At 40.9% G+C, this 25,727-nt stretch overlaps 1 protein-coding gene across 1 annotated transcript in view; it reads left to right on the forward strand.

Annotated features, from left to right (window-relative positions):
- Nucleotides 1–25,727, forward strand: part of RNF150 (ring finger protein 150) — a 263,130-nt gene that overhangs the window by 149,093 nt on the left and 88,310 nt on the right. Inside the window, exons 2-3 of the mRNA XM_043485779.1 lie at nucleotides 7,980–8,230; nucleotides 24,232–24,303. Coding sequence (XP_043341714.1) covers nucleotides 7,980–8,230; nucleotides 24,232–24,303 — 323 coding nt within the window. The remainder of the gene's footprint in view (nucleotides 1–7,979; nucleotides 8,231–24,231; nucleotides 24,304–25,727) is intronic.

Consider the following 25,727-nt stretch of genomic DNA (forward strand, 5'->3'; position numbering starts at 1 on the left):
TAGGGGAAAATATGAATATTTTAAAAAATGCGAGTCATTGATCATCTCAGATATAGCTGAGGAACTAACGTCAGTGAGTTCATCACTAGAGCTTTTCCAAAGAAAATAAAGTTGGCTGTTGTTAGCATCTCCTTTAGAGATTTTTTTTTTACTTCATAAAAGTTAGTTGTTATGGAGTCCCTCTAAGTGTAATGACACATCTCCACTTAGGGGATCTGGTGCATAATTAAAGTGCACTTTAGAATTAAATGAAAAAAGAGCAGACTCACAGATAGAACAAGTTAGTGGTTACCCATGGGGAGAGGGGAGGAAGGAGGGGCAGTACGGGGGTGGGGGTTGGTGCAGAGGGTGTTACTATGTGATTGTATGAAATCATGTGTGTGAAACTTCCAAAAATTGTTCAGTTCAGTCGCTCAGTCGTGTCCGACTCTTTGCGACCCCATGAATTGCAGCACGCCAGGCCTCCCTGTCCATCACCAACTTCTGGAGTTCACTCAAACTCATCTCCATCGAGTCGGTGATGCCATCCAACCATCTCATCCTCTGTTGTCCCCTTCTCCTCCGGCCCCCAATCCCTCCCAGCATCAGGGTCTTTTCAAATGAGTCAGGTCTTCGCATCAGGTGGCCAAAATATTGGAGTTTCAGCTTCAACATCAATCCTTCCAATGAACACCCAGGACTGATCTCCTTTAGGATGGACTGGTTGGATCTCCTTGCAGTCCATTAGGAAGTACAAATGACCAGTTTCTACCCAACTACTTGGATGAACCTTTACTATTTTTAACTGAGAGGGCTTCTGGAGAAATCATGTCAGCTAGTTTGCACTATAGGTTATCACTTTGGTTCGTGAATGATCAATTTCTGTACTCCTAAAGTTGTCCTATTGTGAATTTGCTTTTATTCCCTGAAAACTATTTTTATTGTCTAGATTAAGACTGTGGTCCAGACAACATCTTTCCCATTCCCAGCAAGTGTAGAAATACACAGGTTTCTGGAAGGATACATGAGTTGCAGGATATATTTGGCAGTGGTAAGACAATCAATTCAGTTCAGTTGCTCTGTCATGTCTGACTCTGCGACCCCATGGACTGCAGCATGCCAGGTTTCCCTGTCCATCACCAACTCCCAGAGCTTGCTCAAACTCATGTCCATTGAGTCGGTGATGCCATCCAACCATCTCATCCTCTGTCGTTCCCTTCTCCTCCCTCCTTCAATCTTTCCCAGCATCAGGGTCTTTTCCAATGAGAAAGACAATAGTGACACTAATAAAACCTACCATCTGTATTGTGGTTTTATATGGCAGACCCTGTGCTAACATTCTTCACTATAAATTACCTCCTTTAATAATTGGACAGGATATTTCCCTGTGTATTTTTTCTCAGTGATCCTGCAGTAAAATTGCTAATAGAGAATGAGGGTGGAAAAGAGCATATAGGAGACATGAGGAGAGATATTAAAGATATAAGAGGAGGGCATGGCAACCCACTCCAGTATTCTTGCCTGAAGAATCCCTTGGGCAGAGGAACCTGGTGGGCTACAGTCCACAGGGTCACAAAGAGTCAGACACAACTGAAGCATATAAAGATATGACCTTATAAAGATATGAGCATGAAACATAAAGATATGAGGTCATCACTTAGACAAAGGGAAAGCAGATTCAGAATAGAGTAGAATGGATGTTCTGCATTAAGCTGAGTGAAAAAACTAAGCCAAAAGCCAGTCTCAAAATGGTTACATACTGCATGATTCCATTTATATAACATTCTAGAAATGACAAAATTACAGAGATGGTGAACAGATAAGTGGACATCAGGGGTTTGGGAAGGGGAAGGCGAGGGGGAGGGGTTCATTTGAGAAAAGGGATCGTAAATTTAAAGTGAAAACAGATGACTGGTGAGATTTTTCTCTTAGCCATGTTCCCTTGATGAAATGGGGGCATAGCAAAAAGCAAATTTTGCAGGGCACTTTCTGTGGAGAAATGGAAGAGCAAGGGGATTGAGCATTTTTAGAGGAGGTCTTATAATTATGGGCCATGTGATCTAGGTGGTGAGAACAGAAGGGAAGCCAGGAGGAAGCTGATGGGTAGTAAGAAAGTGGCATCTTTGAGATCAGCTTTAATCTCAAAGAGAGATAATTGGCTATAACCCAGTACAAAATAAAAAGTTAAAAAGAGAGCAAGACATGTTCCTTGACCATAATGCAACAATAACAATAATAATGATTACAAATGGGTAACTTTAAAGGTCACATATGTTTGGAAACTAAATGCATAGGACTAAATAACCTTTTCCATTGGAATGAAATCTGCTTCTTCAGATTTCAAAGTCATACAAATAAACTTTATTGTATAGTTTTCTTCATATAAGGCTAGTGTTTATATGGCTCAAGTCTCCTGCATTGGCAGGCAGGTTCTTTACCACTAGCGCCACCTGGGAAGCCCTAAATATTGGCTCATCCTTGTCTTATTCATGATTTGAATTGAAAACGCCTAATGTTGTTTCTTCCATTTAATGTACTATTTCTAGGAGATGCTTTGTATCACATTAAGTAAATTTCCTGGTATTTCTCTTAATAAGAATGAGAAATGGGTGCCATTCTCGACATATGGCTTCCTTCTCTAAGAAGTTGGCTGCTTGACATCTCTCCTTGTGAAGTCAGAGAAAAGGGGAGATAAGATCTGGGGTGCACATACTCAGCCATTTATGGATATGACCTTGGAGTAGCAAACATCATCTCTACTCAACATCTCAAAGGCCAAATATTCATCACGTGGCCACATCTAGCTTCAAGGGAGGCTGCTGATGATTAATGCTTTTCACTCAACAGTCTGTGCCCATCTGAGACCATACCATAGAAGTGCAAAAGAGCAGATGCTGAAGGACAGATAGCTACACCAGATAACCACGTGCCATACTCCTTTAATTTATCAATGTACTGAAACGCATTAACACATTCTCTAATATTACATAACCCTCACCTTCCTAGGATAAACCTCTTGGATCATGAATATTTTTTACTATATGATTGGAATCCATTTGTGAATGCTTTTTTTTTTTTGCATCTGTGTTTATTAAAAATAATTTTTAAATTAATGCAGAGAGGGACTTCCTTGGTGGTCCAGTGGTTAAGAGTCTGCCTTTACAATGCAGGGGACACAGGTTTAATCCCTGGTCTGAAAACCAAGATGCCACATACTGCAGAGCAGCTAAGCGGCAACTAGAGAGTCCATGCAACAAAAGATCCTACATGACACAATGAACAATTGCCCTAAGACCCAGTGCAGCCAAACACATTAATAAACACCGCAGAAGGTGGTAATGCTTCACATTTCTATGGTACACTGCAGTTTTTGTATGTTATCTCACTTGAGAATACATGATAATTGGAGCTGACTCTTTTAAAAAAAATAACCAAATAGATAATTAAGTGTTAGAAAATATCTACAAATGGAAACTGCAGGTTTCTCTTAGTGTTGACTAAATTCTAAAGGACAACCCATGAAACCAAAATGAGAATCAGAGGAGAGAGAGGATACAGAGAATTGAAAAAGGATTTTTGCTTGCATGACTTCAGAGGGATTTTATCACTCTCCAGGATGCACGTGGAGGAATGGGACTGCCAGCTCTAAAATATCTAGCCCTCTGCTGGTTTTCTAAGCATTCTGTTGAAGAGCTTAAACAACCTGGTTTGGAATCCATAAGTAAAGAATTTCCCTGTCGTTCAACACTCTTTGGCTTTTTGAACTTTTGATTCCGTATTTATCTGCATGTACCAAATTGTGCTGTGCCAAGCTGCTTTGGTCGTGTCTGACTCTGTGCGACCCTACGGACTGCAGCCCACCAGGCTCCTCTGTCCATTGGATTCTCCAGGCAAAAATACGGAGTGTGTTGATATTTCCTTCTCCGAATTGGATGATGACAGTTGAGCCCACGCCCAGGAAAAGGAAGCACTGAAACTCTGGGCCGCTCCTGCTGTTTGTCTGGCAGCTGGGTCATCTGTGTCCTGGTCCCGGGACAGGACTGAAGAGCTTTTCCAGGATCACGATAATTACACAGCAGCGCTGGCTCACAAGTGGAGTGCCTTTGGGAGGAAAATAGATGGTCGGCTGACATCATTTTGCAAAAAGAGGCATCAGAGTAAACCGTTGTTGTTATTTAGTCGCTGCAGTTGTGTCCGACTCTTTGTGACCCCATGGACTATAGCCTGCCAGGCTCCTCTGTCCATGGGATTCTCCTGGCAAGAACACTGGAGTGGGCTGCCATGCCCTCCTCCAGGGGATGAACTCTCATCCCCTGCTTGGCAGGTGGGTGCTTTACCACTGAGCCACCTGGAAAGCCCCAGAGTAAACATAGAATTGCCCCAATAGCAGGGTCTCTTTGTAGATTTTACCCATATAAAATATGCTCTATTAACTTCTCTCTCCTGAGTCTCAGAGCCTCCTGGGTGTCATAGATTTGATACTTAGGGCAGCACTTACCTCTGAGGAGGGCTCTCAGCTGGGCTTTCAGCGCTCTCTTCCCTGTCACCCCTGCTTCTCCCTTTCTCCCTGCCCAACGCCCCACACATACACACACATACATACCCTCAGAAGCAGTTACACTCCAAGCTACCTGGAGAGAATCTTCTGGCTTCTCTGGGACACTGGCTGCATCTTCCAAAATGAAGCAAAGATCTAGGAATTGTCTGAAAACCCATGTTGGTGCACACATCTCATTTGAACAGATTAGGTCCTCTAGCAGATTTTGTGCATCGCTCAGACTGCTCAAATAATTCATCAAGTCCCCTTTATACCATCTTTAGACACCCTAAATGCCAAAATTCTTAACGACTATTTCTATTGGTATAAATGGACATCTTCAGTGTCTCTGTTTACCATGCACAATAAGTAGCCTAAAGTACAGGGAGAAATATCTCAGAATCCAATCTAGTTTTTACAAGCATTGGCCCTAGAAATTCATTATGAACATTGAAAATGAATAAGGTTGAGGTCCAGATGAAAAGAACCGCGCCATTTCCATTTTCAGTCTTTTCAAGCAGATATCATATATCATAAAGGTGCAGCAGTGGGGTGAACAACACAGGTAGTGTAACTGAGCACTTAAGTTTAAAATAAGTGCTTTAAAATAGCAAATTATACCTTACAGGAAGAAAAGATGTTTCCTTGTGTCCTGAAAGTGGGTGATGGGTAATTTAAAACTCTACAGATATCCAAAATTTGTTTACCTATTTTTAACATGCTGAAATGAAGTTTGAAAAAAACTGTCCAGTTTCAAAGCCCAATTCTTCACTGTCAGGCTCTGTGATGTCTCTCTTTTTTAAATGGTCTCTTAATATAAATAAATAATAGGCATACTGTAAGGAGGTAAATAACTGAGGAAAGAGGCTACCGAATAGTAAATATGTTAAAAGCTTCACAGCTAAAAGAGCCTGGTATTAGGTCAGCAAAAGATAGATCCACCTTACAGTAAAGAAAAAAATCCAAAAATAGGCCCCAGTATGTCTGAGAATTTAGGAAAAAAACAAATTGCATCCTACCTGTCTCCTCTCTGTCCATCATTTTAAACGCAGTGTTGTTATTGAACTACATTCAGATTGCTCAAGATTTAAATGTAAAAAGTAGAACTACATTTAAAGTATAGCTGAAAGAAATTTTAGATGAATATTTCTATCATCTTTGGTGGAGAAGAACTTCCTACGCAGAGAATCAAAACTAGAAGTCATAAGGGAATATATTGATGAAATTTGACTACTAAAAAGAGTAAAATTGGTCTAAATCTGAGCATGCATGAGTGCTGAGTCACTTCAGTTGTGTCCAACTCTGTGCGACCCCATGGACTGTAGCCTGCCAGGCTTCTCTGTCCGTGGGATTCTCCAAAATCTGAGCATACAAAGTCTTATATAAATAATCCCGAGACCTCATCTTAAAAAGAAAAATAGTCTCATTCTGGAACTTTGAATAGACTCACTTGAAAAATATAAATTAAAAAAAAAATCAAGTGAAAACTTACGATCTATCAGTGATGAAATATCTACAAAGTGGCTAAAGTACTGGAATGAACTTCACCAGGCCAGATTAGTCCAGTATGCAGAGAAGATCATATTTCTATAAGAGGAAAAACCTGCCAGAAGCTTTAATTCCTCACAAAACCTCAGACCACATACAGCCATTAGCCAGAGTAAACATGGCGAGAGAACAAGCATCAGAATTGTCAGTAAATTCTGCAAAGTTGAAATCTAAGCCATCAGTTTCAGTAATTCCCAGAAATAATGGCCAAATCTAAACATTGTGCAGTTTTGTGATTTTTGCAGTTGAGCCAGTGCAAAGGTTTTAGGAATTTAAAAAATCATATAATTGATGTCTCATACATAGACACCTTTGTACCTAGCTAGCTTTTAAAAGTACTCATTTGGCCTAAGTGAAATACCATCAAGGAATTTAGGATGGAAAAACTGCCTAGAGATCAAGGTCAAGGGAAAGTCCTAAATAGCTTCTAAGAAACTTGCAACACCCTAAACAAATATAATCTGGTAATTCTGTCTCACTGCCTGAGCACAGTGCATGGATAAGGCCAGCTGTAAGCAGCTGAAGGGGTGTTTAACTCTGTCCAGAACCTACATCCTAATTGCAAGTTTGCAGTTTAATTTGCAGTGACCTCAAGTAATAGGGCATTTCCATGTGGAAATGGAGCCCATGAAGAACATTGTCGGATGGGTTGGAGTTGAGGTGCTCTCTGAAAATTAACCTAGGGGTTATTATTCTAATCTGAGCCGCTAGTGGCAAGTTGAGTTGGCTCATTTGGAGCTGATATTATATCCTTACCAAAGACCCCTTACAGAGGCCTCTGAACTCCTCACCAAGAGGCTGTGCCTCAGAGTGTCATAAAGAGAAGGGAAAATGACGCAGATATCTCAGACTGAAGAAAGGTACCACTTTTGCTTCAAACTGTCCAATAACAGGGGTTCCACAGTAAGAGTATTTGAGAGTGGAGAGCAAACCGTCCTGGAATGATCGGTACAGTCTCTCTCGTCTCTTTGCTTGGCATGAGGATACACAAGCTGTTTACATTGAATTAGGTAAAAAAAAAAAAGCAGAAGATAATTCTGAGACTGTTATTTTATGTTGGCAGCTCATATTAGAGCTTGTTAAGAAAACTTCTGTAGCAGAAACAGAGTCACAGATATAGAAAACAAACTTGTGGTTTCAAAGGGGAGACAGAAGTGGGCAGGGACAAATTAGTGGTGTGGGATTAACTAATTATTATGTATAAAACAGATAAACAACAAAGACACATAGTGTAACAGGGAATTATAGCGATTATCTTGTTAATAACTCACAATGGAATATAAGCTACAAAAATTCTGACTCACTGTGCTATGTACCTAAAATTAATATAATATAATAAATCAATTATAATAAAAAGAAAAATCTGCTTTGTGATTGCTTTGGATATTGTAGGAGAAGCCTGTCTTGGAAATGATTAATAGAAGTCTGTAACTGAGTGCTCCTCGTGTCTGTGAAGGGGAAGAAGAGAACTCACGGACAGATGGTGTAAAATTGAGTATTTTATCCTTTGCCATGGGGCACAAAGTGCCTTTTCCCCTCTGTGGAGGGACTGTGAAATGCAACATAGAACTGTAAACTGGGCTGGTTGGGAGGGTCCATCTTTCCTAGACCAGGGCCAACAACACCTTTGGGAGCTAGAAAGGAGCAGGATCATGACCTCGCTGGTACCAAAAACATGAGTTTGTTTTAGGTTCTTTTCTCATATATAAGACAGCAGCATCCCACAGTAGCTGAAGAAAGGAAAATTCAACTCCACTTCTGGCTGTTAGATCTGAGAATTAGACCTGGCTATTTGGTCTGGCACAGACTCATTGAAAGAAGTATCATGATTTGTTTGGTGCGTGTTATTTTGTTCAGACACTTTACTGTGACCTTCTCTTTCTCTCATCCCCTTACACTTGTCCTCTCACAACAGGTGTGGAAGACATCGTGGCAATAATGATTCCTGAGCCCAAAGGGAGGGAGATAGTAAGCCTGCTGGAGAGAAACATCACTGTGACAATGTACATCACCATTGGGACCCGGAACTTGCAGAAATACGTGAGCCGTACCTCGGTTGTGTTTGTATCCATCTCCTTCATCGTCCTCATGATCATTTCCCTTGCCTGGCTGGTCTTCTATTATATCCAGAGGTTTCGATATGCAAATGCCAGGGACAGGAACCAGGTGAGTAGCAGAAAGTTATAAAAGAAAAAACTTGAAAAATTATTACCAAAGTAAGACATTATTGTGTAAACTTCGGAGCTCACAGAAAATATCATGACCAAAACCAGACATACCTACGATGCCCCTACTCAAGATAAACACTGTTAACATTTACTGCAGAGTTCTTCAGAGCTTTTCCAGGTATACATATTTTAATGTCTTGCTAACATTGTTCTGTAACATGGAGATACTTTGTCCCACATTCCTGTTGCTCATTTGTGGGACAGTTATTTACTGTTTAGACAGTGGCTCAGTTGGTGAAGAATCAACCTACAATGCAGGAGACTGGGGTTTGATCCCTGAGTTGGGAAGATCCCCTGGAGAAGGAAATGGCAACCCACTCCAGTATTATTGCCTGGGAAATCCCATGGACAGAGGAGCCTGGCTGGCTGTAGTCCATGGGGTTGCAAGAATCAGACATGACTTGGCAACTAAACCACCAGACACAAAATAAAGGGGGGGAAGAAGACAGGAGCTAAGATTATGCCAGTTGTATCAACATAATGTGGAAAGAGCCAGAATTTCCTCCTTGAGAACAGAAAGAAACAAGGATAGATAAATAAAAATATTTTAAAAGCAATAAATTTTGAAACAGGTAAAGCATACTCTTAGTATAAAATGCAAAAGGTATAACCCAGGTCTCCCTCATTGCAGGCAGATTTCTTTGATATTTGAGCTGCCTGAGAAGCCCAACATGGTACACAATGAAAAGTATTTACATTCCCATGTCTGTCCCTCAGTTATGCAGTTTTTCTCTCTGGAATATCTTCTCACACAAGGAATCTTATGTGCTTCAAACACCTGTGTGTGTGTATATGTGTGTGTGTTTAAACAAATAAGAGCACATATAAATCTGTACCAATATTTCTCACTTCATCCTAGAGATTAATTCCTATCAACACTCAATCCAAGCTGTCTTCTCATTTCTAATGACTGTATAGGCAGACCTTGGAGATACTCTGGGTTTGATCCCTGACTGCTGCAATGAAGCAAATATCTCAGTAAAGCAAGTCGACAGGAATTTTTTGGTTTCCCAATGCACATAAAATTATGTTTACACTATACTGTAGTCATAACATTATATCCAAAAAAGTGTACATACCTTAATTTTAAATACTGCCTAAAATGCTAACCATTATCTGAATCTTCAGCACATCATAATCTTTTTGCAATAATAACATCAAAGATTACCGACCACATAACACCATGACAAATATAGTAATAATAGACTCTTGCAGTATTGTGAGAATTTCCAAAATATAACCCAGAGATACAAAGAGCAAATGCTGTCAGAAAAATGGCACTGATAGACTTGCTCAATGCAGGGTTGCCACAAGCCCTCAATTTATAAAATACACAATATCTGTGAAGCACAGTAAAATGAGGTATACCTGTATAATGTTTTATTTTCTGCATATACTATATTTATTTAGCCAGCTCCTATCAATGAATGTGTTTTCCCTTACCGAAAAACAAAACGAAGCGCACACACACACAAACATGCATGTGACACAGCCCATTTGTGAGTATATCTGTATGGTAAATTCTGGAAGTTTTATAGCTAGGGCAATGGTAGGTGTATTTTAAACTATAATGTGCTGTGCTTAGCCGCTCAGTCATGTCCGACTCTCTGCGACCCCCTGGACTGTAGCCCACCAGGCTCCTCTGTCCATGGCATTCTCCAGGCAAGAATACTGGACTGGGTTGCCATTCCCTTCTTCAGGGGATCTTCCCAACCCAGGGATCGAATCCAGGTCTCCCACATTGTAGGAGCATTCTTTACCGTCTGAGCCACCAGGAAAGCCTTCAAACTATTTAGATACTGCCAAATTGTCTGCCAGAAAGGTTGAACCCATTTATACATGAACCAGCAATATAGTAATACTGATACTAATATAAACAACATTCATGCAGTAGTATATTAACACTGCTTATACTAACATATGGGGCTTCCCTGGTGGCTCAGTGATGAAGAATCCGCCTGCCAATGAAGGAGACTCGGGTTTGATCCCAGGGCCAGGAAAATCCCCTGGAGCAGGAAATGGCAAGCCATTTCAGTATTCTTGCCTGAAAAATCCCGTGGCCAAGGAGCCTGGTGAGCTATAGTGCATGGGGTCACAAAGAGTCGGACACGACTTAGGGACTAAACAACAAATACGAACACATACAACGATATACTAATAACAAACACTGTTTCCAGTATCCTCACCATATAAATGTTATGGCTTTTTTCATTGTTTGTGATTTAATAAGATAAAAATGGTATCACATGTTTCTGATCCAAGTTCCATTAAATAGAAAAAGTTAGTTTTTTTCCGATGAAGTATCTGCTTATATTATTAGACCACTTTTCGGTTGAGTTGTTGGTCACATTGACTGATGTGTATAAGCTCTTTACTGGTCAGAGTGGTTAACTTTTTGTGGGACTGCTACAGATTCCATGTTTTTCCTCTAAACTTATCATTGTCTCTGATGTATCTTTGGGGTTTGGGGCCATGCAGAAATTTGGGGGTATTACATAACTGAATCTACCGATTTTTAATAGCTCCCAAGTTTTATATAATAAGATCTTCCATAGTCCAAGATTATAGAAAAACAATATCTCATCCACTGCTTTTTTTTTCCCTTTCACAATTAAAACTCTAATCTACAGAGAACTTATTTTGATTTAAAGAATCAAGTATAGAGCCAACATTATTTTTTTTTTCAGATTGCCTACTGGTTTTTGTAACTGGTGTTTATTGAATAATTAATCTTTTCCTTCTCATATGCAGAACCTCCCCCATTTAGCATATATTAAAGCTCCATATGTATTTGATTCTGTTTCTATGCTCTATAAAATGTAGCTTTAATCTGTCTCTTCACATTCTGATACCATACTATTTTGAATATTTTAGCACCATAATATGCCTCATATCTGTTCATGCTAATCTTCTTTTATTGCTCTGTCTTCACTTTTTTCATGTGTATCTTTATATGAATTTAGAATCACTTCAAGCTAGTTTTTTAATTTATAGAATAATTTAGAAGGAATCTATAATCTAATGATGTTGAATCTTCCTATCTAAGAATGATATATGTTTTCCCTTTATTCAACTATTCTTTTTATTCCCTAATAGCATTTTAAATATCCTCATTTAATCTTGCACATAAGAAATGTTTATTCCTAGTTCAGTGTGTTGCAATTATAAATGAAACCTTTTTAATATGGGAAGGATTTTGCACATTATTATAATTTAGTAATTTATGTATTCAATAATTTATTTAAAATTTATTATCTTAATATTAACAGTGATATTATATAGTATATATTAAATACGGGCATGTTATATGAGCTCTCTGTATATTTACATACATAATCTTCTTAGAACCTTATAGTGGATAATTTTATTGTCCCCATTTTACAGAGAAGGAAACAGAAAGTTTAAATAACTAGCCCAAGGTCACACAGCTAGTTATTGTTTAATAGACAGCAAATGAACCAATATCACAGCTTCAGAACATATGCCCTTAACCAGTACATTATAGTGTTTGTAATTGTTTGAATTAGTTTACCAGAATTACACTAATAATATGGAGTCAATTGATGATTTATTACTTCTTTCAAATTTTCAACCTTTTTCCTTCTGTTGTCTGACTTCACTGACTTGTGCGTCTAGAGCCAACTAAAGTAATAATGGTAATAGTGAGCATACTACTCTTCATTCAGTATTTATGGGAGCATTCTGAATTTAATGGATTGTTTTTATCATTTCTCAATTTTATTCTTTCCCCATGCAGTCTTCTAGGTTGAGATATATATTTAACATGTTATGTAAATGTAAACATAGTCCTCTTTCATTCAGAGTTTTAATCAGGAATGTATTTCTAATTTTAACAAATGCCTTTCAACAGCGATAGTTCTGACTTTTCCCTTTTGACCTTTTAATATTAATTGTAGTTTAAATTAATGGATTTCCCAATATTGAGCCGTCTTGAATTTCCAGCACATAGCTAATCTTCTAATGTGTGCTGAATTGTTTCGTGCATACCTTATTTAGTACATTATTTACCTGTTACCTTGATATTCACATGTGGAATTTGCCTGCAGTTTACTTTTTAAATGTGTATTTATTTATGAGACTGCTGGGTCTTCGTTGCTTTGTGCAGACTTTCTCTAGTTGCAGTTAGCTGGGCGCCCCTCTGTTGCAGCACTCTCACTGCAGGCTTCTCATTGTGGTGGCTTGTCTTGTTGTGGAGCACAGCTCTAGGAGCACCGGCTTCAGTAGTTGCAGCAGGCAAGCTCAATGATTGCAACTCATGGGCTCTAGAGCACTGGCTCAGTATTTGTGATGTCCAGGCTTAGTTTCTTTGTGGCATAAGGGATCTTTCCAGACCAGGGATCGAACCCATGTACCCTGCATTGGCAGGAGGATTCTTATCCACTGCGCCACCAGAGAAGTCACAGTTTACATTTTATCATGTTTAGGCAATAGTGCTGCTGATTTTATAAGAAGAATTTGGAAATTTTGCTCCATTTTCTGTAGTTGGGTTGTAGTGTCCAACATGGCAGTCGATAACCATGTGTGACTATTTAAATTTAAATTAATTGTAATAAAATTAAATTTAAATTTGTGTTCCACAGTCATACTAGCTACATTTCCAGTGGCTTCTGGATGGCAGGGCATAGATAGGACATTTTCATCATCATGGAAAGTCCTGTAGGATGGTCTAATTCTAGAACATTTTAAAGAGTGCTAGAATTAGCTGATCCTTAATGTATTATAGGGCTTCCCTGATAGTTGGTAAAGAATCTGCCTGCAGTGCAGGAGACCCCGGTTCAATTCCTGGGTTGGGAAGATCCCCTAGAGAAGGGATAGGCTACTCACTCCAGTTTTCTTGGGCTTCCCTTGTGGCTCAACTGATAAAGAATCCACCTACAATGCGGGAGACCTGGGTTCGATCCATGGGTTGGGAAGATCCCCTGGAGAAGGGATAGACTACCCACTCCAGTATTCTTGGGCTTCCCTTGTGGTTCAACTGGTAAAGAATCCACCTGCAATGCAGGAGACCTGGGTTCAATCCATGGGTTGGGAAGGTCCAACTGGAGAAGGGAAGAACTATCCACTCCAGTATTCTGGCCTGGAGAATTCCATAAACTGTATAGGCCATGGGGTCACAAAGAGTTGGACACAGCTGAGCGACTTTTACTTCACTAACGTGTTTTATATTTTTTGATAAGCCAATAAATTCAAAGTTGTTTTAGGAGGACAGCTCTTTGACTTTCTATTTATTTTATGAAAACTCATCTGTTTAAATTTTCTATAGAACCTGGAACAATTTTTTAAACATTTTTATTGCTTTTTCTGGCTCTCAAAATGATGCATATTTGTTCTAAAAATTTTGGCAATCAGAAAAATACTAAAAGAAAACAAATCACCCATCACCCTACTGACTTGTTAACAATTACAAACATTACCTTCCAGACTTTTAATTCCATATGTATACATATATCAGTAAATTGTTGTCATATGTGTGTTATGTATGCTTGAGATACAGATACACGTTAGACATTTAAATTTGTGTGGTTTTTTTTAATTAAATGATGAGCATTTCCTCCATCATTAAGTGATATCTAAAACGTGATTTTGAGTAGCTACATAGTAGTCAGGTTCTACCCCTTAACAAAAGTGAGCAAGTTACTTTATTCTTTAGTTTTCTAAACTAAACAGGAATATGCTTTCTTTTTTTAGTTATAGTGAGGATTAAATGGCTTAATGTGTCTTATATTTTAAGGTCCCTGAGCATAATTACTCACTTACAGAGCTCTCAATGAATTGTATCATTATTACCATCATATAAATTCCATAACCATTACATACAGTTCCAACTTTGATACTTTTACTAAATATTCTTGAATTTAAGTGGATGCATTACCAGTTAGACACAAGGCAGTGAAACTAGATATGGAACAAAAAATAAGTTCAGTTCCCACTGGTTCCTAAAGGTTACATTTGAAGAACCAGTACAAATATAAATCAGTTATCACAAAGATACTTTCCAGCTGATCCAACAATGATAAGATGGTACTCCTATCTTTTTGAGTCTGGAGATAATCCAAGCAGTCTTTGGGAAGTTGAGGCAAGGTTGGAACGTTTAGTCTTGAATTAGTTGAGTAACTGTTTCCTATGCTAGCTCTCTTTGTGCAGGTAGGTATAGATCACATTTCTATCTTGACATGTGCGCACTCTGTGACATATGTGAAAAGTAAATTAGAATGGAAGGCATGAAGTGGATGAGGTTTAAGTTTTCACTCTGCTCCCTTTTTATTAGCTTTCCTTGAATTACAGGATGTTACCTTTGGTTCACTCTGTGAATTTGGATCATGCTGAAAGCACTATTTCTTGATCAAAATAGACATCATACTTTAGCCCTTTTATGAATGAAATAAGGATCTTTAATTTCCCTTAGACAAATATTTCTCTTTTGATGGGGAGTGCTTCATTCCAGTCAACAGAAAGTTATAGCTATATAAGCTATAGCTTTAGTAAGCATCAGGTAAACTGAAGTCATTTATTTTTATTGACGCATTATTGGCCCTTCCAGAAGGAGTAACTCTCAGGTTAGATGCTGACTCACAGTCTAAAATGGACTATCAAAGGCATTAATGTTACATGGGTGAAGTATCTAGCCATTCCGGTATGTAATTGAGAGACTGAACTTGGATTAGCCAGCAGCACACCTCAGTCTCTGCCCAGCTTGGTGCAGGTCACACTTAGAGGAAAGTCACCATCATCTTACATGATTGTTAGCCCTTTCAGATCATTTCATTGCTGCTTCCCATGGAGTAAGATTTGCTAGATGTTCTTTATGGTAGTAATGTCACTGTAGCGTCTTTAAGAAGAGGATGTAGAGGATTAGGGCCCCCACTTAAAACAGAGAGGGAGATTTGACTGGTGTGGCATGTTTCCTAAAGAAGCTGTACCAAGATGGTTAGTGTGTGGTGATAGTTAAAGACACAGCTTTGTAGTCAGATGGGTCTGGACTGCAGTCTTTGCTCTGGCAGTTTCTAGTGGTGTGATCTTGTTTGGGTCGTTACCTCTCTGTGCCTGGATTTCCTCACATGTAAACTGGGAATGACCATAGGTCATCCCCACAGGCTTGATGCAAGGACCCAATGAAAAAAAAATGCATGTAGGTTATCAGAGAGTTGTTAACAAGTTTACATTTTTTGGAATACAAAAAGGTTTATTGCAGGGCCGGTCAAGGAGAATGGGTGGCTCATGCTCAAAAGAACCCCAGCCTGGGTTGTCTTTAATGGGTAAAGCATCTCTTAGAAAATAGTATTTCCCTCCCAAATTTAAATAGGCAAGTTCTTACATAACTCACATATAGTTAAGTCTGGATAGGGGCTGTGTGTCCCAGGTGACACAGTTTGAAATAAAATGGAATTATTTTTCCAGAGTTATGGGGAAAGGAGGACATATCAATAGACTACAGAGAAAAAAACCTGGCATTCTTGGAAAATACCTTCCCATGCAACAGTGTGTTTTAATTCACAATAACAGTGTGCACACTGTTTTTAGAAAAAGGCAAAAATAAAAGTGTTCATTTAAAAGTAAGTGTTCACCACCCCCGCTTCAGACTCTTTGTCAACTTCCCTCCCTCTAGCTCTCCCCAGAGGAAACAAGCCTTAGCACTTCCATTTCTATGCTTCCAGAAGTTTCTGTGTCTATAAATAAGAAAAGTTCCTTTCCACATTTATTATTATACATACACAAGGACTCTGCCTTCACATGGCAATACATTATAGTGGCATCAACAGGAAATACACGTGAACACAGATATAAGCCCACTTGGAGGACTGTGCAGGAATCGGGATAACAGGTGATGGGTTTGGACTGGAGTGAGCGAGATGGAGAAGCCACATGGGCATCAAATTAGGGCAATATTTTGAAATTCTGTGGATTTGATGTAGCATATAAACCAGCTATCCTAGTTTATACCTGCTATCCTAGCTTTGTGCTTCCCAGGTGGCACAGTGATAAAGATCCCACTTGCCACTGCAGGATACGGAAGAGACAAAGGTTCAGTCCCTGGGTGGGAAAGATGCCCTGGAGGAGGACATGGCAACCACTCCAGTATTCTTGCCTGGAGAATCCCACGGACAGAGAGCCTAGTGAGCGACAGTCCATGGGGTTGCAAAGAGTCAGACAGGACTGAAGCTACTTGGCACACACGTGCATACTAACCTAATTATTAATAACCCCCCCATTTTCTTCTCACAAGTGTTCCAGTTTAGATAATAATCATATGGTCATCTTATGTGTGAGGGAAACAGAAGAATCAAGGGTGCAATTAGGTCAGTTCCTGCAACATTAACTGAAATAGCAAAAAGCAGAAAAAGAGGTCCAGAGGGGCCAGAGAAACCAGAAACGGGGTATGGAGATAATAAACTGCAGAAGCCAACACAACATTGTAAATCAACTATACTTTGATTTTTAAAAGCAAGCAGATACTAAATAAACATAAGAAAGAAGCCTATTAGATGGAGATGCCTGGTAGGTATTTGATATACAAGCTGAGAATTTAGGAGAGAAGAGTTGGAGGTGGCGTTATAAGAGTTATCTGTGTAGAGATGCCTCCTGGAAATGGGCAGGCCAGAGAAGAGGCCTGAAGACAGCTGGGTATACACTTGCGCCCCAGTCTTTCTCCCTCCATCATATTACTTTATGTATTTGTTTTATTTTCTTCCCAGTTCTTGTCACTGTTTGAAACCATTTCCTCCTTGCCCTGTACCTTCCCCTGCCCTGCAGGCTCTCTTACGGAGTTGAAGCAAGGGTGATGGTTAGCAGAGACCACGTCCAACCTCATGCTCCCTCTGGATCCAGTTCTCCGTGGCTCAGGGTCACTGCTCTGCTCTGGCTTTCACTCATATCGCTTATCTTTGATGAAGCTCTGTCCTCTTTTCTCCGGGGCCAGGCTGCTTGGGGACCTTGCCGTCAGCCAGCCTGTGGATGCCTGAGTCCAGCGTCTGTTCCAGGCTCCCTATCCACAGAGCTCACTCACTCCTGTACTCCATTCCTGAACAAGCCCTCTGGCCCGGGAGGGCCCATGAAAACGTCACATGAGGGTTAGGTTACAGGTTGGCTCGGAGCACACACGGGACCCTTAGGTGGGCTGCTTTTCATAATGTCACATTGCAGCCAACAGAGTCTCAGCTCCTACCAAGCCCAAAGTTATACTGCTACATAATCAAACATAGACCCAGACATAAATGGGACCCTCTCAGACAGCTAAGTGAGGATCTAGGATACTACCAAGGCTGATGTGTTAGGAGCTGGAACCATGTAAGGATGAATAGTGTTTGCTGTCTAACTCTGGTTTTGGAGCAAAGCAGAATCAGAGACTTGGGCAGGGCAGGGTCAGGAGACAGGAGGATAGTCCAGTGTAGGGAGAGCTTAGCAATCTTGGGAGTCAGGAACTGGATGTAAATCACAGATACAGGCACAGTGGTCCAGCCAGCCAGGCAGAACCAGGTGAGGGGAAGTGAGGAAATGGTGCGGAGGCACAAGAAGCCTTTTCCGTCACACCTATAAAGTGTGCAAACACTTGAGTAAAGGTGGCACGATGGTGTGGGAAGGGGAGATGCAGCCCACCACCCACTCTCCGCATGGAGAACCCCAGTAACAGTATGAAAGGTCCTATATCATTAAAAAAAAAATCTGCTTACTGTTTAACACATGCCAAGGCGACTCTTAAATGCTAGGCCTGTCTCTCCTCACAAGTCCTCGTGATGGCCCTGGATCGGCACTTTAAGGAAGTAGCACCCTGATGTCACCAGGGTGGACTCATAGCCGCATTGCCCAGATACCTCTCAGATCAGCCCTGAGAGCCCGCATTCCCACAAGGGCTGCAGATGAGAAACCACACGTATAAGGACTGGAGGCATCAGATACCTGGCCATTCTACTCATCTGTTTGAGAACTGACTGCCTGATATCAGGATCATAGTTTCTATTTTTAGTTTATATTGGAGTATAGTTGATTAACAATGTTGTGTTGGTTGTAGGTGTACAGCCGCATGGTTCAGTTATCTGTTATTTGTCAAGTTCCTTTCCCACTTAGGTTATTACACAATATCGAACAGAGTTCCTGGTGCTATATGGTAGGTCCTTGTTGGTTATCCGTTTTATTTTTTAAAAACTTTTTATTATAATGTTGTGATAGTTTCAGGGGAACAGAGAAGGGACTCGGCCATACATATACACGATCCATTCTCCCCCAAACTCCCCTCCCACCCAGGCTGCCACATAACCCTGAGCAGAGTTCCCTGTGCTATACTTAGGGCCTTGCTGATTATCCATTTTAAATATAGCAGCGTGTCTATGTCAAGCCCAAACTCCCAATCATAGTTTTTAGAATTTTAAGGGGACACTAGATGTAATGAATTTGAGAGAGAGCGATGTTAAGTGATTTTGTTTTCCCCAAGGACACACAAGCAGGTTTTTTATTTCAAGGCAGGGCGGCTTCCCATGACCAAGCTCCCTCTGCAGTATAGGTCCTGAGGAACCCTGACCCCCGAGGAGGATCGCCGACCCCTCTGTCAGTCACAGCAGGAACATGAGGAACACCCGACCATGCTACTATGTGAAGATTGGCTCTTTGGGGCTTTGGAAATAAAGATTAGTTGCTAAGTCCTTTGTCATATCTATTTTGAGATTCTCCACCTCGGGGAGCTTCACAGAGGATGCTAAGGGTTCTTCTTCATTCTACCAACTAATGACCTCTGTGTCCTGGGACCTCTTTTTGAACCTTGAGCTGGGGAGCCAGATCCAATACTCTTGATCCTGAGCACCAGTCTGCACCATAGGCCGCCCTCTCCTTCCACCAGGATGTTAAGAAGCGCTGGGTACCTCATTTCTCAGGTGTGCCACTTTGGCTGCTATCCACTCATTCTTACCCTGCTAATAGAAACCCTGAGTGCTGTGTGCTAAGTTGCTTCAGGCGTGTCTGACTCTTTTGCAACCCTGTGGACTATAGCCTGCCGAGCTCCTCTGTCCATGTGATTCTCCAGGCAAGAATGCTGGAGTGGGTTGCCATGCCCTCCTCCAAGGAATCTTCCAGAACCAGGGATGGAACCCAAGTCTCTTACGTCTTCTGCATTGGCAGGCAGGTTCTTTACCACTAGTACCACCTGAGAAGCCCCTTGTAGAAACCCTTTGGTGGTAAACCAAAGGCAGTGGGCAGCATTCCTGCCATCTTTGTGGCCAGTGAGCCTGCCTTGGGCCATGTTCTGGGACTTTGTCTCACTGTCTCCGAGGATATCCCACCTCAGACACAAGAATTGAATCTGCATTCTGAGAAGCAAGGGACTCCTAGTAGATAGCAGCTTCTTCAGATATGGGCAGATCAGATACACCAAATCAGGTTCTTTTTTATTTTTCATAAACAGTATTGCCTCTGAGGCCAACCCAAGGAGACCAGACCTGTGTTGTATTGTTTTACCTGAGGTTAGGTGATGGCATTCAGCCAAGCTTTCTTGAAAGAGTTCCCTCTCCCTGAGAATGCCTTCTTCTAGTATTTGCAGGTGCATGGTCCATGTCCCTTGGGTTTCTTTTGCACATCTTGGTGCTGAAGTTTTGTTGGAACCAACGAAGTAGTGGAATTTAAAACAAACTTGGACTTCACAGGGAAAGAGAAAGGGGAGGGGATAGAAGTGGGGCAGGTATCTGCCATCAAAGGAGGGTCTGTAGGTGGTGATGCTTCTGTCTCGTAAAGAACAGGAACCAAAATGGTCTCTGATTGATGTTGCGCTGGAGGAAGCTCAGAGCCCTCAGGGGACACAGAGCAAGTATTCCGTGAGATCATTAGCCATTGATTTGCTATGTTTCCATAATTCAGGTCTCAAGGGATCTTTGCCTCCCAGTTCTGTTCTGTATGGATGACAGTGATGAGCTGATAAAGCTGGAAACAGTGTAACTTTACATAGTGAAGGTTACTAATAAGGGGAGCTAAGGCCTAGACTATTTAAGTGACTTGGCCTAAGTCACACAGTGAGTAACAGAAACAGGAGCAAAAGCTGAGTTTCCTAACTCCCAACAATTGCCATTTCCTCTACAACTCTTCCAATAAAAAAGAACCCTGGGACTTCCCTGGTCATCCGGTGGTTAAGAATCCGCATGTCAATGCAGGGGACACAGTTCAATCCCTGATCCAGGAAGATTCCACATGCCGAGGGGCATCTAAGCCCATGCATCATAACTACTGAAGCCCTTGTACTCTAGAGTCGATGCTCTGCCGCAAGAGCAGCCCCCGCAGAAGGAAGCCCACACACCGCAATGAAGAGCAGTCCCCTCTGGCCACAACTAGAGAAAGCCCATGCGCAGCAATGAAGACCCAGTACAGCCAAAATTAAGTAATTAACTTTAAAAAATGGTGATGATTTTACCCTATGGCATGTGTGCATAAGCAACTGTAAGCCATCACCTTGTGGGGTCACCGTGGCTGCCAAAATAGTCTGCATCTTTTATCTATCTCTCTAGCCAGATGGAGGGGTGATCTACATCATAGAAATTGATTGGACTGGCTGTGCAATGATCTCTGTCCCATCCAGCAGACCTGGAAGGATCATTATCATGTAGGAGAGCAAGTGAGGAAGTGTCAGAGTCAGCCGTGGCCACGCAAGCCTTCACACGGCTGGGACGATTCTGTTTATGTCTATGATGTCCTCTCTTCACCTAGAACATGAAAACACCTAGTTATTTTTCTTCTTGGTTAAGGCAGTAATGATAATAATCAATGACTGTAAAACATAGTCAGGGAAAAAAGGGGGGGGGGGGCAGTTACATTACGGAATTAGGGCTTCCCTGATGGCTCAGATGGTAAAGAATCTGCCTGCCATGCGGGACACCTGGATTCGATCCCTAGGTCAGGAAGATCTCCTGGAGAAGGGAATGGCAACCCACTCCTGTATTCTTGCCTGGAAAATCCCATGGACAGAGCATCCTGGAGGGCTACAGTCCATGGGATTGCAAAGAGTTAGACACGACTGAGTGACTAAGCACATAATACAGATTTATTCAACCAAATGAAATAGGAGTAACATAAACTCGTTTGATGCTGTGTTTTGGCATACTTATTCCTAGTTTTTTCTCACCTTGACTGCATTTCTCTTTATAATGAGAGAAGGACAAGAGGGGAATGTCTTTTTCTCGGTTTCGTAAGTACGTAGGAGCTAACTAAATTATACATCTGGAGTTGAATTGGAGTCTGTCATTGTTTACCATCCTTGTTGGTATTTATGTCAGACTTTAGTTTTCTAATAAATGGTTCTGTGTTTATTTTCCATAAAGCTGTTTATCTTCATTGTTGTCAAGGAACCAATAACCTTGGTAAATACTTTCTTTTACCTTTTTCAATCAAATTGATGAGTACGTCAAATTACCAAGATGTCTCAACTCCTGACAATTTTTAATGAAAAGTGTAATATGATTTGAATCTGGTTGGGTTAGAGAAAATCTGTAGGAGCCCCCTGGAGAAGGGAGAGTAATCCTTACCTGAAACAAAAGGCCCACACAAACCTGAGGTGGTCCCTACGTCTGCTCTGTCGGCATCATATCACTCTGCATTTCTGAGAACCACAAAGGAAAGAGTCTGTTTTGTGATGGACTTTGGGTTTCAGTCTCTAGATTCTCTCTTCAGACTATGTGTAAGACTTGGTTTGAGCACAGCCTATAGACTTCCCACTCACTTATACTCAGTGCAGTTAAAAACCCAAAGATTTAAGAGATCAACTACCAAAGTAACAACTACCTTATTTGGGCCATTTTATTAAGAATGTTTATGTCTTTCTCTGATTAGTTTGCATTTTAGAAACTCAAACTAGCTGTTTGAAAATTGTTGAAAATGAGACAATGGTTTTCGTTCAGAAGTCAGTATCCCTGATTTTCATGACACTTAAGAAGAAATGGAAACATGCTTATATTGACAAGATTTGGCTACCTGCAAATGGTCATAGCATTTTTTAAAACTTTACGGTGCTTTTCCTTTTATTTTGTTAGTCCAGAACTCCTATAGAAAAACAAAGCAAAGCCTAGTTCTCCCAGGTCCCTGAGTTATCGTCTATTTTTCAGAAGCTGGTTTTCCACATTTTCCAGCTATCTAGATCATCTCTTCTTCCCCTGAAAGTGCAGACTTTATATCCTTCATCAATCTCTGCCAAAATATGATCCTTTTTCTCCTCAAAAGACATGTATGTAAGTTTCGCTTACCTGTCCTAACTCTGTGATAGTAAACAGTTTACTTAAGTCCCAGTTCATTCTATAAAATACTGTTTTTCTCATGGGGTTGTTGTAAGGGAAAGCTGATATTGTATATAAAGTTTTAGCATGGTACTTAGGCTACGCTAACTGTTCAGTACATGCTCAGTCGCTCAGTCGTGTCCGACTCTTTGCGACCCCATGGACTGTAGCCCGCCAGGCTCCTCTGTCCATGGGATCTCCCAGGCAAGAGTACTGGAGTGGGTAGCCATTTCCTCCTCCAGGGGGTCTTCCTGACCCAGGGATTGAACCCACATTTTCTGCTCTTGCAGGCAGATTCTTTACCACTGAGTCACCAGGGTAGTATGTGCTACTTTAAAGAAAAGAGAGAAGCTTGACTGTTATTTCAAAAGGAACAAAGTTAGTGAAAACAAGTGATTATTCTGTTTAAATGTTTGCCCCATTTATCTTAGTCCTTCAAGTATGTTTCACTGCTGCAAATGCACATCTGTCACAAACTAGAAGTACACATGCCTAAGAAGATAACAACATATGGAAAATTCACAAGCACACAAGCAAACTAATTTTTTTCCTTGAAAGATTAAAACATAATTCTCTCCCCATCTTCTCCTTCTGCCACTCTTCCAAATTTGCTCTATTATTGCATTACTGCAGGGGTCATTAGGATAGTAACATTCTCTATTAAAAAAAAAGGACTACATAATACATTGTTTCTTAACATGAGTGATGGTAGTTACTCAGGTGTTTGCGTTTTAATTATTTGCTAAACTGTATATGTATGATTTATGTATTTTCCTTTATGTATATGGACTTCCCTGGTGCCTCAGATGGTAAAGCATCTGCCTACATTGTGGGAGGCCCAGGTTCAATCCCTGGGTTGGGAAGATCCTCTGGAGAAGGAAATGGCAGCCCACTCCAGTACTCTTGCCTGGAAAATCCCATGGACAGAGGCTACAGTCCATAGGGTCGCAAAGAGTCAGACACGACTGAGCGACTTCAGTTTCACTATATGTATACTCACACACACATTGGAGGTGAAATTGGCATGTAAGAAAGTGATGGGATAGAATTTGTTGTTGTTCAGTCACTTAAGTTGTGTCTCTATGACCCCATGGGCTGCAGCACGCCAGGCTTCCCTGTCTTTCACTATCTCCTGGAGTTTGCTCAGATTCATGTCCATTGAGTCAATGATGCTAGATAGAGCAGTACAAACCAAATATAAGTCTAGATTGATATATAGCAAAGCAAACTGCTTAAAATTCCAAATTGAAAGGAATATGAAAGCAATAAACCCTGATTTTGAACAAAAGATGAAAACTATTCCAACTACTCCAGACTGGCTATCTCCATGTCACAAACTGAGTGGCTAGAGTGTGGCAAATTATGGAACTTTTTTCCTTCTCTGCATGGATACGACCTGCACTGGAGTCACTGTGGGACAAAATCTTCCCACGTCATCTTCCGTTTGCTTAACATCAGGCATGAAGAGCTTCTCTCGATGACTGAACTCTTTAATAGACCACAGTGAGCCAAGCCGCTTTGCACAGAGGTCACTGCCCCATCTCCTCCACCCATCTTCGTTAACATTCCTACCACTTGTGCATGATTTCAGAGATAGCTGCCCTGGTTTACTGAATGCTATCAGACAAGAAGTTAAGAATGACAAGTCTTTATTACTAACGAGCAGCTTTTGGTTTTTCAGCGTCGACTGGGAGATGCTGCAAAGAAAGCAATCAGCAAGCTTCAGGTCAGGACCATCAAGAAGGGTGACAAGGTAACAGCCTTTTTTCTTTTTGTTGTTGCTATTGTTCAGTTTCTAAAGTCATGTCTGACTGTTTGCGACCCAGTGGACTGAAGCATGCCAGGCTTCCCTGTCCCTCACTGTCTCCTGGAGTTTGCTCAAACTCATGACCACTGAGTTGGTGGTGATGCTGTCCAACCAAATCATCCTCTGTCACTCCCTTTCCCTCCTGCCCTCAATCTTTCCCAGCATCAGGGTCTTTTCCAATGAGTTGGTTCTTTGCATCAGGTGGCCAAAATATTGGAGCTTCAGTTTCAGCATCAGTTCTTCCAGTGAATATTCAGGGTTGATTTCCTTTGGGACTGATTTGTTTGATCTCCTTGCTGTCCAAGGGACTCTCAAGAGTGTTCCCCAACCCCACAGTCCAGAAACATCAATTCTTTGGTGCTCAGCCTTCTTTATGTCCAACTCTCACATGACTGGTGGAAAAACCATAGCTTTGACTATGTGGACCTTTGTTGGCAAAGTCTTTTCTTTTCGGTGAGGAGCTATTTAAAGCTTCTGAGTTTCCTAGCAACCAATGTAGATAAGAAGATGAGGAAGGGAAATACATGCTAATAGTTTTCCTATAAGCATCTGTTATTATACCCACCATTATTAAATATAATTTAAGGCAGTTTGTAAAGTGCATACCATGGGACCGTAAAGTCATTGAAGAAAAAATATGAGAAATTAAAAAGTAAGTTTAGGAAAAGTAGATAAAACCAGGATGAAATAGTACATAGATTCGTTACCTGAAATGAAAAATAGACATGGGTCCGAAATTTAGGTTGGGGCTTTATGGCAGCCAATGCAAAGGAAAAAATATTCAATATTCAAACAAATCTAAGTACCTTATTCCAGTGTCCCACTAGATAAAAATGAAATGACTGTTTCTGGAATTATGACTTAAGAAAATTTTTCCATGAATCCTTGCACAAAAAGCAGTGTTAGGTGCTGAGTGATGTATTCCACTTAAGTCTGCAGTTAATGCTGGTGGCTCAGTGGTAAAGAATCCACATACTAATGCAGATGTGGGCTCAGTCCCTGGGTCAGGAAGATCCACTGGAGAAGGAAATGGCAACTCACTTCAGTATTCTTGCCTGGAGAATTCCATGAATAGAGGAGCCTGGCGGGCTACAGTCCATGGGGTCACAAAGAGTCAGACACTATTTAGCAACTAAACAACAATAAAAAAAAAATGCAAGAAGCATATTTAGTCCCCCTGAAACCAAGTTTCCAGAACCCCAAAGTTATGACAGCAGAACTTATTCCAGTACAGTCATTCTAGAACTCTCTAGCTGTAGGATGATGACATAAAGCCAAAAGCAGAAGCATATCCTAAGGAAGGACCACAGTGCAAGCTGGTCTGGGCCCACAGGCCTCTAAAGACCTCTGTTCTCCCCAGGAGAGTTTTT

The sequence above is a fragment of the Cervus canadensis genome, chromosome 1 (assembly GCF_019320065.1).
Source record: "Cervus canadensis isolate Bull #8, Minnesota chromosome 1, ASM1932006v1, whole genome shotgun sequence".
Classification (NCBI taxonomy): Eukaryota; Metazoa; Chordata; class Mammalia; order Artiodactyla; family Cervidae; genus Cervus; species Cervus canadensis.